Here is a 16426-nt window from a genome sequence, read left to right as displayed (position 1 = left end):
GTGTGCAAGGGTAGGAAATACAAATATGAGTGTGTGTGTCAGTGAGGGAGGAGGGGAAGGCTGGGGAGTCGCCTTTCAGTAAATATGAGAAGAGGGAAAGAGGGTGAGGAGGAGTGCATGATGGGAAATAATAAAATCTGGACACTTTTATTATTGTTATAGTGGGAGTAGATCGTGATACTGAGCTGATATTGGTTTTTATTACAAATCTGATATGGTCCATAAACACCGTCCGCCTCTGATATGATGGAGGTGCTTCTGTTTTTAGTGTTGAAAAGGTTAAGTCAGAGGTGTGACAGTAAAATCATTTGAGTCCTGTGGGAGGAATTTTCTAAACAGCCTTGAATGTACAGTTATACTTAAGAGGACTCATGCACCTGCACATTTTCACTGTCACTATGTAGGTGTAACACAGTTTAAAGTGCCCATATTATAAAAAACAAACAAAAAATTGGGGTGTTATTTTGTGTCTCTGGTGCTTCCACACGCACACAAACTTGGGGAAAATAACAACCATGCTGTTTCCAGTGAGATTTGGGTTTCTGAATGTATCCTGCCTTCAGTCGAGCTCGGCAGGGCCGTCTACGTCACCGGCCGAAACATTCAGCGTGTGCTAACCACTTTAGCTCCAACTTTAGTCAGTACAAGGCAGGATTAGCCGGGAGACTTCTTACTTCTTACCTTCAGACGAGGGACATGTAAATAGTTCTATATTATTTCTTTTGTAGATCAGGGCAAACTCGTGTTTGTTATAGCAGTGCCATTGAGAACGAGGTGGCTAACCGCTAGCTAGTAGTGCAGTACCTAGCTACTGCACCTGTACGACTCCCACCAAAGATAGGATAGAAGTGTGATGGCTCACTCTGTAGCTAAAACAGAGAGCTCAACACACAGGGTGAAAAGAGGAGCTGCAGCAATGGGCTATACAACAAAAATATGGTGTTTTTTGAAAATTAAATACAATTATGAAACTGAAAATGAGCATAATATGAGACCTTTAAGGTTGTAATAGAAAGTTTACTTGATGGTGTCTTCATCCTAACAAAATAACACTCTATGGATAACCTTGAATAATTGGATTTTTCAGGAATTTCCAAACTTTTTGTGTAATACAAAAAGTGATGAACCACTGAAAATACTTCTGTCGAGGTAGATACATGCTTGAGATCAGTGTCTTTTGTACATTTTTGTACATACTTTTAATCTTATTTGTAATGAAGCCAGTGTCAATGTCAACATTTTTCATTTACCGAATACTGTACAAAATGTCTAGCTTGTTACACAACTAACTTGTTGATTAGTTCAAGCATGTGACAACTGACGTGTCCCAGACGTTCCGGGGCCAAACCTCTTCTTTTTTTTAGCACTGAGTCCAGCAGAGCTGGAGCCGGCCAGGTCACGTGGGGTCAACACTGACTGACACCTTCACATTTAAAATCCTTATTGGCACAGCACGGAAACATATAAGGGCACTTTGTTTAACTGCTACTTAGAAACTAATGGTGTATGAGCTTTTTATTTGAATGTAAAAATGATTAAATTACTTAAGCCTGATTGTAAGAAACTGTGCTATTATTGTATCATGTACACTCCAAGTTTCACAGACAATTACTGTAAAAGGATAAGAAAAAGCCTTAATGCTAGTCTGGAAGACAGACATGACCACCAGCAGAATCTAGACTTAAGGGAATGTAAAAAACAAAACAAAAAACATTTGTTCTTTATGTTATACATATCAACATGGGTAACAGCATTATCATATCATAATTAATATATCTGTGGGCCTTTGTGTGTGTGTGTGTGTGTGTGTGTGTGTGTTGGTTGGTTACTGTGGTGTGGAGTGAAGCTGTCCAGAAGCAGCAGTGGCGATGCTGGACGGGAGAGATTAGAGAGGTTACACTGATATACTGCAGCATGACTGCACAGTTACACACTGACACACACACACACACACACACACACACACACAAAGAAGGTACATTTGCAGAAGAGCTGTCTCGCTCTCTTTCTCTCTGTCACACACACACACACACACACACACACACACACACAAACACACACACACACACACACACACACACGCGCGCGCGCGCGCACAAGGTTACATGTTTGGTGCATGTGCTCAAAACAGACACAACTAGTCTTCTATTGCATTTATTGGAATTGACAGAAAATCCGTAGACAGTGCAGAGTACAAGAGACATGTTGTATCATTACTATGAATTACTCTATCGTCATTAACATTGCTTAGTAAATAAATTCCTTAACACACCAACAATAAATAAAAAAACAATGTCCCCATCTCCTCTTTCCTCATGACCTTTTGTCGCTCCTGTTCACAAACACACACACACTATATATATATATATATATACACACACATATGTGTATGTGTTTGTGTGTGGGACATATTTATGTCCCACAATCTTTTAAAACTGCTGCCAGGAGACGTCGCACTAAACTATGACCCTTTACCGCATTCACATCACTAACCAGAATTAATTAAAAATGAAAAGGGTGAGGTAACAATTTCCATTAGATTCATATCCAAACAGTAATTTGAGTTTAGTTGAGAAGAAGCAGTGTTTTGTTGTAAATGATAGAAGCCCTTTCTCTGACTGCCATATTATAAATAAAATGTTTTTCCACCCACTACAGACAACACAACCTAATACTGTAACAGAGATATTCAGATTTACACACATCACATCACAATGAGTTCAAACAGTGAAGTCAGAGCAGGAACAAAAAAATGTATACACAATTTTTATAGTTTAAAAAACTACAAATTTGATTATCTGTACAGGAATACAAAGTCAGCTGACCCTAATGGCATCATGACTTTGCATAAATGTACACGCCAACTTTCTTAAGCCAAGTGGCGTGTTATCTGTACACTTTTTGAGCTATCCACATGTATGTCTACGCTGTATAGACCGGGTGTACCCATGCGCGCCACTTGCCGTGTTATTGCGAGAAGAAAGCTATGGTTGAGTTTAGGAAAAGAAGACCAGGGTTGGCTTTGGTAAATGAAGTCCTGTGTTTCCTGGATTTTCGCCCTTTCATACTACTCGCTACGGGGTAAATTAACACGCAATTGCAAGGCAATGTTAGTCAATGGAGCCCAAATGGCGTTGATATACGTGCAAAAAAATGAGTATGCGTCTTTATAACACGCCAATAGTGGCATACGAATTGGTGTGTCAGACATACGCCAATTCATGAGATCAGTCAGGCTGATCAGTGTGAATCGGTAAGTGTGATGGAAAAAGTCACATGGGCGGGCATGACACCATGCTCATCAGCTGTCACCAGCTGCCCAGTGAAAGGACAACTGTAAAGAGGGCCCAAGTCACACTTGTTCCAGAAGTAAGACGACTTCATTCAAAAGCCCTTTGACATTTGTAACAATGCTAATATCTCAAAATCCAGACTACAAACAGATTCCAGCAGCACGTTGCGTGTTTAACTATATTTAGATAAAAGCAGTCATTTATTTAAAATTATCAGATGTCATTGTTCACGCAATATTTCAGTGTTTAGCCGCAAACACCAGTTCCAATAAGTCCTTGAGCGAGCTATATAGTCTCGTCAAAAGAGGCCATGAGCGGGATGAGGGGGCGTAGTTAGTATATGTCTGTAATAGTAGTAGTAACAGTAACAGCAGGACAGAAAAAACTGAACGCTGAAGATGTTTTCAAACAGAGATTACAACTAAATAGTTGGGAGAAGGAAAAGATTTCAGAGGAGAGTGTTGATGATTTCGATTTCCAAACAAGCTGTAGTTTGTGTTTGTGTAGTAATCATTGGTTAACTTTATTCAAATCACAAAGGTTTCAATTTCTTTTTGCAACAGCTGCAGTTGATGCTGATATGTCTACAGTATATAAGGTATGTAATAAGAATATCTATTCTTACATATATAAAGCCTGATGAATTAAAAGCCAAATGAGAATTATATTAAGTTACAGAAGCTAATGGTACAGAGAGTAGCCAGGAAGTGATGTCATGACTTTGACTCTCTAATACAATACGCTTTAAAGGTCCCATGGCATGAGAAATTCATTTTATGAGTTTTTCTAGCCTACCTAGCTAGTGGCTGGAAATGGCGATAGGTGTGAACCGAGCCCTGGGAATCCCCCTTGCCCCCCCCCCCCCCCCCCCCCCCCCCCCCCCCGTCCTTAAAAGCTACAGACTCAGAAATGGCACATCCTAAGGAAAGCTCATAGTGGGACTGACTCTAAGGCATGTAATTCTGCACCAAGGCTGAATTTTGGGAAAGAGACTTCAGATACGGTATTAGGGGACAACTAAGGTCTGTGTAAAAACATCCAAAGAGCACCATATCATGGGACCTTTAAAAAGCTATTAAAAAGCAAAGCTAATCATACATTCTTTGAATTTGCTGAATTTGTTTTATTTTTGTGACTGTGAACTTATGTAACAGATATGACTGGATATTGTCCAGTTTGTGCAAGTAAATCATTGTAAATGATGATGGATCTGTTGGGAGAGTTGCCCACTGACTCTTCCTGTGTTTTGTTGCAGTACCTAAAACAGATTGCATCTCTTCTCTTATATATTGCGCTACACCTGAACTCTATTTCAGAGAGAGGGGAAATTATTTAAAAGCAGCTCGTGGACGCCAACATGATCTTAATTTAATTTCTGAGCGATTTCAAACAATGGTCTCAACTAGATAATGATGCATTATGGAAGGGTAGAGCAGCTAGTATGGGATTGGAGGAAACTGTTGCCATTTAAATAACACACATGATGACATCCTTTTTAAGTCAGTGCATCAATCAAAATTAGGAAGGTATTACACGCTGAAGACAAAATAGCTCTGCCATACTGTCCTTCCAGTGAGGCTGCTTCAAGTAACACCTGCTAATAAACTGAAGGGATTTACAAGCTTAAATATAGAGTCAGTTACATAGTAACAGTCTTTGAAGACAGACTTATGAGTCTACAGTGCATTACAATTACACTTTAGGAACTGGGTTGTCACTGTTATGTAGAGCAACGTACAATGAATAAACAATGGAATGAGATATAAACACCTTTTGAAGAGAATGTGCTTCTTAAATCCCCATAAATACAAAAAGAACAATGCTCTGGTGTCATGCAGTATCTCTGATAACAGACCATAAAATTAAAACTATTTGAAGACATTTAGTTTGAAGCTCATAAGTCAAGCTGATGAATAAAAACAAACGAGAACTACAAATCCCAAAGTAAGACAAAAGTAGCCTAACTTCCCTGTTGGCAGCGTGTGTGTTTGCGTGTGCGTGTGCGTGTGCATGTGTGTGACAGAGCACCGAGTGGAATACAGTGACAGCTGGAGGTGATTTGTGTTTCAGACACCCCAGCTCCCACTGCGGACACCCAAACACACTCCCACACAGATCAGTCAACGCCGTCTCTATAGGAACTGCATGTGGCCAGTGAAGCATGGGCTTTCAGCTCATTGAGAAAAAAAAACAATCCCTACACTTCTGTAAGTCAGTACTACCTCCGACTACGCATGTCTCCGTTTATGTTCATTGGTGTTTTCTAAAGAAAAACCCGCCTCCAGAACAACCTCCCAGAAATGTAAATGTGCTGTATTTATATAGCGCTTTTCTAGTCTTAACGACTACTCAAAGCACTTTTACATCATACAGGATACTCACCTTATTCGCTGCCGAATAAGGTGCCACCTGCTCATCAGATAAACACTCACACACATTCACACTCCGATGCGCAGCTCCGGGGGCAACTCGGGGTTCAGTGTCTTGCCCAAGGACACTTCGACGTGGGACTGCAGGGCCAGGGATCGAACCACCAACCTTCCAATTGACCGCTCTACCACTGAGCCACAGCCGCCCACAGCAATCTCAGTGAGTCGGTAACAAACAGCACCAACTTGCCCACAACAGATCAATACCGAGGCCTATCAATTATTGGACCAATTTAAAGCTCAGGATACATTTATATCACCCTGCAAAAAAAAATTTTTTTTCCAAGAGCACTAAACACAAGGACAGGCATGTTATTAATTGAATGAATGTTAATTGAAATCTATTTTGTCATAAACCAAAGTATTAAACAAATTAAAAGTTCGACCTGATGATGAGAAGCCACCAAAGTTATTACAATTCATCCTGAAGAAAATGTGATGTGTAACAAATTTCGTCCAACAGTTTTCGTGAACAAAGGGCAAGGTAGAAGTGTTCTCTCTCTCTCTCTCACTCTCTCTCTCTGCAGTAAACACATCTCTATATCTTCAGTGTATTGTCCAAAGCTGACAGCAGCTCAACCCAGCCACAAAGCAGTGTAGTGTATTCAGTGTGTGTTAGTGAGAGAGAGAGAGAGAGAGAGAGAGAGAGAGAGAGAGAGAGAGAGATAGGATGGAAACAATAATACGGTTTGGTTTAGGATTTGACTGTTGGTTTTGTACTATCTTTAATTTTTGAAAACTTATTAAAATGCATGCATTTATGGATGAGCACTTGCACGCACGCGCGCGCGCGCGCACACACACACACACCACACACCACACACACACACACACACACACTACTAAAAAAGCAGGTGCATGCCATAATAAGTTTTCAAAACTAAAGATAGTACAAACCACCAGTCAAATCCTAAACCAAACCGTATTCTTGGTTCCATCCCACTATCTCTCTCTCTCTCTCTCACACACACACAACACAAACCACACACACACACACACACACACCACACAACCACAACACCCACACACACCCACACACACACACACAACAACCATACACACACACACACACACACACACACACACACAGGTGTCAAGACCAAAGTCGAGTCAGCCAGAAGAAAAGCAGGACTTCTGATTAAACCCTTCAAAATAAAAGCCTGATTGATAAACGGGATGGTATCATTTTTGAGTAAAGCAAGCAAATGCAGTAAAAGTAGGTGACTAATATATGTAATATGTATGTAATATATGTAAAAGGTCTGCACAAATTTCACACACAAAACATACTTGTCATTGACATATACCAGACAACTTTGCTGGATGTTTAGCAGCAGTCTCAAAGTCTAGGAGTCACTGAACAGATTTTTCTGTTGTGGTGCCAATTTTAGAACCAACTTCACCAGCATAATAATAATAATAATAATAATAATAATAATAATAAGCTGTTATTTGCACATTGACACATTTTGCTTAAGAGGATTTTGTTTTAAAATATTTGATAAATGTAACCTTTTGCACGCTTAAAACTTACAGTAGGCCACTAAAACCAGTAAAACCATGCCTAAACTATACTGTTAAATTTCCATTTTGAAACCAGAGCACACAACTTCCGGTTTCGTTCTTCTGATTTTTGGCAAATTGATACAGCTCAGCCACTGAGTAAATCACGGGGTTTTAACGGTGTTGAAACGTTCGTTTCTCTAAAGCAATTGAATACATATTTACAATTTAACACACACATACAATTTAAAGCGTCTTGCTTGGCTACATTATGCAATATAAAATCACTCTTTCCTAAGTTTCCCGCCCCCTGCTTTTCTGAAATTGACGTGAGAATACGCAGATTATGACAATATACTATAAAAAGTTATAGTGTATATAAGTTTGTGTTTTTTTTTTTTTATTGTAGCTGATAAACGTGTTAAGAATGAATATTTCAACTGTCATTAGGTAACGTGTCAGCTTGCCGTTTCTTGGCTCCACGTCCGCTTTTTAACTCAAAGCCCAACAACTGTAGCCCATCGCTAGCTCTTAGCTCTGAAGTCTTTAGCATCGAGTGTGTTGCATATGTTAGCCAAGCCGAGGCGACACATTTTCTACGAAGCATACCCCGTTTGGTACATTTCATCAATGAAAACTCACCGGCAACATTTCTGCTCGTCGGTCTTTCCTCTGTCCCGTTAGAAAAACAACTTTCTCCTCCTTATTTCCCTCTTTACTAACCTTACTTTTCCTAAATAGAGCTCTTTCGGTCTTTTCCTCTGCTTTCAGGTAATTTTCCATACATCCAAATTCTTCTTCTTCTCTCTCCGGTCAGATATCCAGATGCTCAAAAAAAACTAAAACTCCTCTCTACTTTCCTCATTCAATCCCTCCCTCTTCCCCCCCCCCTCTCTCTCTCTCTCTCTCTCTCTCTCTCTCTCTCTCTCCACTTTCCTCATTCAATCCCTCCCTCTTCCTTCCTCTCTCTCTCTCCTGTTTTACACCGGGTGAGGAAATTGGAGTGAGAACGCTGTAAACACCAGTTGTAGTTTTCATAGTCAGAATTTCACTGATTTCATCCTTTGGTCGATAAGCAGGCGGTCCTCCGGTTTGGTCTGCAGGGTAAACTGGGTCACCGTCCCGATCACCTCTCCCATCTGTCCCCGGTCCCCTCCTCCTAGTGATACATATGCCTCCAGGTTCAGTAAAATATGTAGCAAAAATGGGTGGTGGTAAAATACCCAATATAAAAATCAATATTATTTTCCGGAGATTTGAATTGAAGGCATGTTTGTGAGCGCGCCCTCCCTCGGCTGTGAGCAGCAACAATGCTTTCCTACAATATTACAGCTAACTTGTGACAATTTAGTGTTCCAATAGCCGTTATGTAACTCAAGCACACTTCTAATATGTGGATCTTTCTTTTTTTTTCCATCATGCCCGTGGTGATTAATGTAACGTTATTATGCGTTATAGTATTTTCTTAATACAATCCTATGGGGAATTTTCCATAAAGCACAACTCTCCCCTTTATTTTAAATCCAGATTATTTTCTTCTGTCTTTATAGCCCTGTGTATCCTACAGCGAGTTTAGAGATGTTCAGCTGTCATGTATATTCTGCATATTATCTCAGAGCTGTCCTCTGCTGTCAAGGACGCTGGTGTGTGTGTGTGTGTGTGTGTGTGTGTGTGTGTGTGTGTGTGTGTGTGTGTGTGTGTGTTCGTGTTCTGACTGATCAAGTGACATTGTACAAACTAAGAATGGAACATAACATTACAGAAGTAACTTTGCACTTGTGAACTATTTGTCTGACACTCATTATTACTGTATTGTGTTCAACCTTAACAAAAGTTGATTTCCAACAGCGCTGAAAAACATTTAAAAGATTGATGGTGCTCTTTTTACATTTTAATCCAAGTACAAATAACGCAATTAGTAAATTGAACTATCTGGCAGGACGCTACCGCCCTCTACTGTCCACAGGAACTACAAACACTCAACTAAACCAGAACATTTGAACTTGACCACTGACTGCTGCTTAAGAGGCGTGAACATTTTATTTTCATCTCTGTATATCAACATATGCATGTGGTCAGTGTAAAGTTTGCTTAATTCACTTGAAGTGTAGCATTATAGTTACTAGTGTCAAACAAATGGTATCTGTATACTCAGGCTTTTTGTGGACATGTAAGTGACTTTGTGACCCAATTACCATTTACCAAGAATAATCTTATTTGTTAGAAAACTCTGTAGTTAGATCTTGTTGGTTCTTTGTACAACTGTTTTATCACTCTGTACAGCATCTTTAATTGTAGAGCATATAAAACCACTTGAGAAAATAAGAGAAATAGAATTGTGTTTCTTCTGACTACGAAGTCCACCTTAGTGCCGTAATGCTCCAGGATTTAATGTGAAATCAGCCAGCTGTCTCTTTGTGTGGACATGAACATGAAAGAAAGCAGTAATGAAAAGTAACATTTTCCCCAAAAACATAATCTTAAAAAAAAAAAAAACTTTGTCAATAAATCTCTTGCTTCCAAGTCATGGGCATTTGTTGTATTCATCCATTGTAGCTCTATTGGTCAAGGTTAGTTCATGTGCATTCCTGTCAGGTCAGTCAATAGAACCGATCAATCTTGAAATGTGGTCACACACACACAACACACACACACACACACACGCACGCACGCACGCCCACGCACGCCACGCACGCACGCACGCACGCACGCACGCACGCCACGCAGCACGCACACACGCACACACGCCACACACGCACACACACACCACACCCGCACACACGCACACGCACACACGCACACACACGTGGAGCCCATTTATGTGACTGGACGTTGTGAGGCCGCCTGGAAGTTTGCAAAGCTTCATGGTAAAGATATTAACAAAATTGTTACTTCAGAAATATGTCATATGGTTTCCACTGACATAATAGTGATGTGATTGTTGTCTCAGGTCAGCAGGTTTTCTTATGCAACCTAATTGTGTATTCAATGTGGATCTGATCAGTACAACACTAGTTGTCTTTAAGTGGCTCTTAATCGGAAATGATTTTGAAAATGTATTTAAATAATAAGTGTGCCTAAAGTCACATTGCAGACAGACACGTCTTACTAGAATTAGGATGCTTTTCAAAAGGAATTTTGCAACAAGAAACTGTTACATTACTAAACACTTTAATTTTCCAACAAGACCACTAGATGTGTTTTCCTAGCAGACAGACATTTCACAAAGAAACACTGTGGAATCAATAAATAAACAAGTACAAATAGGTAGGGCACAGGGAAAGAAAACCTATAGAAAAATTATAACATCACAAAAAACCCAACAGCATCTTACAAACACAGCAGCTGACCAGTGAGCTAAGTAGGTACAGATCCGGGAATAGACAAGGAACTATGGCGACTGGATTCAACGGCAGCCATGTTGGCTCCACACAGGAGATTGCCCCATTATTACATGTTTAACAGCGACGAAAACCCAGGGCACCAACATTGTATCACTAAAAGCTCACTCCTACTTCAATAAATGCTATCTTATTTATTTACCTTCTTAAATAGTAAATGTTCCTGTGTGTGCATGGAGCCTATCAGACAACAGTACATTCTCAACTGTTGTCACGCAAATACCTCAATTCAACTCAATATCAACTATGCTAAATTGTTAGCAGGAAGACTAATATCACATACTGTATGCTGCCGCTCTATCATGAACTATATTGCACTAAATTGTGTATTCTGAAGTGATGTATCCAAGTACATTTAAATCAAATCAAGTCTGTTATTAGCATTTATTGTAGCTGCACATGTAACAGTGAATTGAGAAAGTAACCTTTGGAATAAATGTTTTTAACTTTTATAACCAAACAAGCTTGAATTCACAGTGACGACAGTTGAAATGAATTCTACTTGACTGTGGGGTTTCCCTTTAATGGGCTAAGTATGTGTGTATGGTTGCTACATATTCAGGTGAGGTCACAGACCATAGAGCAGAAACAACAAAATAAATTTAACAACTCCACTTTGAGCTCATTTATGATGTAAAATGAGATGTCTGTACATCTTTTAGAAGACTTTCAGAAATTTGACATAACATGTTAACTTTCCATTTAACAGCCAAAGGTGAAAGTCTCCTATGAAGCTGCAGTGAAGATGTATGGGTTGGAGATTCCTACTGTATGGAGCAGCTCTGTCCGTTGGCATCTTTGGTGCGCAGACACAGCTTAGGTTTGTAGTTTTCCAGGTACAGCAGCTGCTTGGAGTTGAACGCTCCACGACGCTTCCTGACAACATGAAAGAGACATTTCTAAAAACAGTGACAGGTGCGTGAGCAATTTCCAGGGACGGTACTACTGAATATACATGAAAAGACAGAGCAGTTGCATCAGTATTTGGTACTCACAGTCTTATGAAGTGCACGGCATCTTCATATTCCATCCCACACTCAATTAGAGCCAGGGCCACCAACACAGGAGCTCTGAGGACAAACAACAAATAAATTTAAAAAAAAAGTACAACCAACTATTTTGGCAACAGTCCTGTCCCTCTGTAGTTCTAGTACCACAGAGGTTTACACTGTGCAACACTACTACAATTGACAATGAAAGCCAGGTTTAAACAACAAATTGTGTGCATGTCTGAAACAACACTGACTTGGGTCAACATTATTAATCTGGGCTAGCCATTTAAATGTAATGAACTCCATATGTTAAATCCTGTGTCTATTGCATACTAACCGTCCTAATCCGGCAACACAGTGCACAGCCACACAGCTGCCAGGCTCCTCTCGGAATTTTGTCTGCAGCAGGGCCAGCCAATCATCGACCACCTGTTCTGGGGGGGCAGAGCCATCGTCAAATGGCCAATCCTGGAGGGGATATCAAGTCGTTATTTGAGCTCATCAATTTGTTGCGACAACTTTTTAAAAAAAATGTAAAACAGTTTTGTTTTCATGTCCAGAGTTGACCCATGAGAGGTTTCTGTACTACAGAAAAATAGTATTGTCTATTTACAGAGGGCATTTAAATGTATGTCTGATCGTTGTAGTAAAAAGATATAGTCAAAAGAAAGATTAAAAGATGCTTGCAGTAAAGTGTTCAGTTACACATACCCCTGTATATATGCCTTCAATGCTGTCAAGAGCATGCCAAACCTGTAGGTTGCAGTGTAACGAGAAGCTCAAGCCCATCAATTAGCCAATCGGAATCCCAAAAATAGCAACAACAGAAACAAATCACTTTCTCTCTTCTCTTCCTCGGCTGCCTAAACCTCTGTTTGTCTCTGTTTGTCCCTGTCTCTGCAAATGTGCAAACAAAGATTTCCAAACTCTCCACTCCAGCCGGAGTTTTTAGAAAGAATGGTTTTAAGAGGCAAATTCTCCGTTTGGGTGTAAACAAATGGCACAAACAAAGGGAATTGTCTCCGTTTTTCAAAAATAACCATGTACATATAAACAGGGCCTAAGACTTCTTCTGGTGTGTATGTCACTTACTAGGACTTGTATACTTTCTTGTTCCACTGGTGTCTTGTCATATGTAGCAGCACACACTCTCACCAGGGTGTTTACTCCATATGCCTTCAGATCCTGCACATCAAAACACATAGCATGTCACTGTTGCCCCCATTGTGAATAAAAGAAAAGGAAGGATATAAATGAATTATTAAAACATGTGTGCTACCTCTATAAACCTTCCCAGCTGTGCATTGGTGGGGTTGTGTGTAATGAGGAATCTCAAGCAGTCATAAGAGATCTCCACTGGAGCTGGTCGGTTCATTTTTAGACCCTCAAAGGTTTATCAGAATAGGAAAAAAGATCCAAAATATGTTGTGCTCCAAATGATAGTAACAACAACAGAAGTCTCTCCAAAGGAATCAACGTGAAAGGATTTTGATTGTTTAAAATAAAAAAGGAAAAATAAAAATTGTTTTTGCTAAAATAAAAATCACTTCAATTAATTTCCCTAACTAATCTGTATGATTTATGTGCAATGACTGTTAATATTTATTTATTTATAATTTATTTTCTTGGCAAAGAAGAAAAAAATTAAATTGGCTTGGTTAAAATCAATTAAACTCTAGCACATTTGGGATCAAAAAGACTGCAGAAGGGACGCCCAAAGTCCAGGAAAAAAAAAAGACGCAAAAAAAATGAAGACAGAAAAAAAAAAAAAACCTGTCCTTCTTTTTTTGCAAATTTGCTAGCCCATTCAGAGAAGACTTGTACAAATCAGAGTAGAAGAAGAAAGGAAACACAGGCAAGGAGAAGAGCTGTGAGTAAATCCTGGGATAAAACTAAAGGTTCTCCTACGCCCCAGGACAGGTGACAGGCTGAACGTTGGCTTGTCTTCATATGGGTTGAACAGGATGGCAGTAAGGATCTATGAGGAAATGAAGATGGTCATTCAGGTATTCTTCCATATTGGGTTTTGCTTGTTACTTTATAATTAATATGATCTTTTTGTCCACTGACCTATTCTCAATAAAATGTTTTATCTGTGATTCTAGTGTGATCTGATAACCAATGCTGCACGGGTTGCTCTCTTTTATAACTTCATGCACATGTTACTGTCTTTTTATAGGCCACCGCGAGATGACGCAAATGACTAGATACATATATGGACATGTATCCGTATTTTTGTCATTACTGATTGAGTGTAACGCTACTCTCTGCTGATCGTGGACTGTGACATGGTAAACATTGACTTTTTCATGATCTACCTGGTTCAAAACCACCTGCCTTCGTACTACACACCTGTACACGTCAATCGCAGTGTTTGCTCCTAGCTGGTATCTCCTGTTCACTTGTCCACAATAAGCAGTAGGTGCTGGGCTTGGCAAAACTCCCCTCCGAGCCTCGCAAACGCCATACATGTGCAGCCTGAGAGAGACAATGAATTGCAATGTGTAATGTGTAGCTACTAATTTGCACGGTATTACGAGTGGGGACTGTGTTGCAGTGACCCGTGGTACATATACTCACTGTGATGAGAGCTGAGGAGATGGTTCATTGAGCGGACACAGGAAATTGTGACGGCTCCGGGATGTAGACACACCATTGATGATGATGCTGCTTTTCTGGGTCCTGGCTGACAACGGCCCGCTAGCGTGCTGCTAACCTGCTGCGTAAAGGAAAATATGTTAATATTGCTCAGTTAACGTTGCCTGGCTTTACCTTAGCTCCTCCCTGCATGTGTTTATGATGACATTTCGTAACATCAACCTCCCTTTTTCAAACGTGACAATTATATTAGCTATCTAATGTTGCTATCCCGTGTTATAAAACCCGAGTGAAATTATCCACCAAGCAAACATAACAGGACACACACACATACATAAATAAATAAATATAAATATAAATATATATATATATATATATATAAAATGTCACATACACTGCCTTTTTTTACATGGAGTTTGGCTTGATATGGTGTCTGCACACGATAATAACGGTTTCTGATCGTAAACTGATCGTAAAACAACTGATCGTAAAACAGTTAACGGTACATTAACGTTACTGCGTGCTCATCGCTATTGGCTAACGGTACTTATTTAGCTACAGCTAGCTAGCTAGCTAGCTAAGTTAATTATGTTATGCCTGTAACCTTAGATACAGCAAAAGCGTTATCCATGTTCAGAATGCATAGCCCGGGCGACGTTCAGCCAGCAGCTCGCTAGCATTAACTGTTTCTTACCGTTACTGGTGGCTGATTTTTAAAAAGGCACAAACGTTACATTGCTGTCCCTAAGTTATATCGTTACCACAAACGTTAGCTATAACATACCCAGTTTAAGACAAAGTTATTCCGATAGCTATCTCACTACACTTATCAGCAATTCATCTGTTATTAGCTAGAGGTTCCGCCGCCAGCGAGGTCATGTAAAACCAGGTTAACAACCATGTCCCCAGAGTAAACAGAAAGCTAGCTAGCACTTCGAGCGTTTTTTGCTTTACAATAACAGCTAGCTATGACAACGAAACACAGTGGTCTCGTTAACACTCGGTAACATTAGTTACACAATTAGTAACAGTGGCTACATCGACATTAAAACATACACACGAGTGACATAGCTAGCTAGCTAGCGTTAACGTTACTTACAAAACGCAGGAGTTCCACGTAAAATCCAGATGCTTCTAGCTAATGACAGAGAAGAGTCTGCATGGAGGCATGTTGAACATAAAATGTCGAGTCAGTGACAATAAACAACAACACTTCCGGTCGCAGGCTTTAATAATGAAACTTATGTTTTTTAAATACGCATTGCTCTGTTTTGAAAAATCATGAACATTTTATTTTTTAAGTACATTTCCGGTACTATGCAGTCTATCTCCTGCTGGTTTGACACATTTAAAAAAAAAAATCACTGTAATGCTAAACCATGCCCTGCTGAAGTCTAACTTCACATTATGTCGCTTTCTTTAAAAGAAAAAGTGCTAATTTTAATTGGTTGGTGTTGATATTCTCTACCCTCTAAATGTCACATTTGTATTAATCCAGGCGTAACTGAAACTGTAACTTTCTTAGTAGCCAATTTATTTAGGCGCATTTATGCTATTACAGGCTGCCCGCTGCACGCAGGCAAATTGTATCTGTTGCTGCCATCTACTGTTTACACACAACAAAGTCAATCTACCAAAATGTAAAAAGTATGACTGTGTTTTTAAAGTGCTTTAAGTCAGTGAGGGTGTTTACCTAAAGTTCACATAGAAACACACAAAACTGCTTTACGCAGCACTTGTAATGCATGCATCTAATTTACAGCTTGACCTCTAACCTTTATCCTGCTGGCATTTCCTACTATTATGAACTATATATTATTGTTGTTGTAAGGTTACTACACGTTCCACTAGATTTTCTCAAATGTTATTAAATGTTTCATACCATTAGTTTCTATCTCAAAGTTTGTATCTTAATTTATTTTATCATTATACTATTCACAGCTTATGAACACTTTTCAGATTTCACATTTTGTCTTCTCACTTCCCGTGCATGCAACATTTATTAGATTTGATTTGATGCAGTTACTCTATTGCAAATACACTGTTGCAACAAGTAACTGAAACTTTTCAATACACTACTTTTCTTTCTGAACTAATGCTGTAAGTCGGTTGTGAACACACTGCTCATTGTAAAAACACATTTCAGCCCCTCAGGGCCTCTTGGGTGTGTGACACCATAAAGGGTGTGGCATTTCTCTCTCTCTCTCTCT

At 39.6% G+C, this 16426-nt stretch overlaps 1 protein-coding gene across 3 annotated transcripts; it reads right to left on the bottom strand.

Annotated features, from left to right (window-relative positions):
* Nucleotides 1-10379: 10379 nt before the first annotated feature.
* On the bottom strand, nucleotides 10380-15550 carry LOC116669627 (protein tyrosine phosphatase type IVA 2). Of its 3 annotated transcripts, none has more exons than XM_032499553.1 (8): nucleotides 15316-15550; nucleotides 14199-14337; nucleotides 13971-14096; nucleotides 12898-13596; nucleotides 12711-12803; nucleotides 11956-12086; nucleotides 11622-11696; nucleotides 10380-11502 (listed from the first exon to the last, which is right to left on the bottom strand). In XM_032499553.1, exons 4-8 carry the CDS (start codon nucleotides 12991-12993, stop codon nucleotides 11391-11393), a joined length of 507 nt encoding a protein of 168 aa, XP_032355444.1. In that variant the 5' UTR covers nucleotides 12994-13596; nucleotides 13971-14096; nucleotides 14199-14337; nucleotides 15316-15550; the 3' UTR covers nucleotides 10380-11390. The 3 variants fall into 3 exon arrangements, with proteins under 3 accessions (XP_032355444.1, XP_032355445.1, XP_032355446.1); XM_032499554.1 differs by having other exon boundaries at nucleotides 14199-14334; nucleotides 15316-15493; XM_032499555.1 differs by lacking the exon at nucleotides 15316-15550 and adding an exon at nucleotides 14611-14714.
* Nucleotides 15551-16426: the final 876 nt, after the last annotated feature.

The sequence above is a fragment of the Etheostoma spectabile genome, chromosome 20, assembly GCF_008692095.1.
Source record: "Etheostoma spectabile isolate EspeVRDwgs_2016 chromosome 20, UIUC_Espe_1.0, whole genome shotgun sequence".
In the NCBI taxonomy this organism is placed as follows: Eukaryota; Metazoa; Chordata; class Actinopteri; order Perciformes; family Percidae; genus Etheostoma; species Etheostoma spectabile.
Note: the sequence above shows the minus strand (reverse complement) of the source record. Positions and strands in the feature narration are given on the sequence as shown.

What these genes read in the sequence shown, in the direction of transcription:
- LOC116669627 (XM_032499553.1), bottom strand. Translation starts at nt 12,993, where the DNA reads ATGAACCGACCAGCTCCAGTGGAGATCTCTTATGACTGCTTGAGATTC. An exon ending in AAGAAAGTATACAAGTCCTA is followed by an intron (nt 12,087 to 12,710) that starts GTAAGTGACATA and finishes TATCCCCTCCAG; the next exon opens with GATTGGCCATTTGACGATGG. An exon ending in TGTGTTGCCGGATTAGGACG is followed by an intron (nt 11,697 to 11,955) that starts GTTAGTATGCAA and finishes GTTTGTCCTCAG; the next exon opens with AGCTCCTGTGTTGGTGGCCC.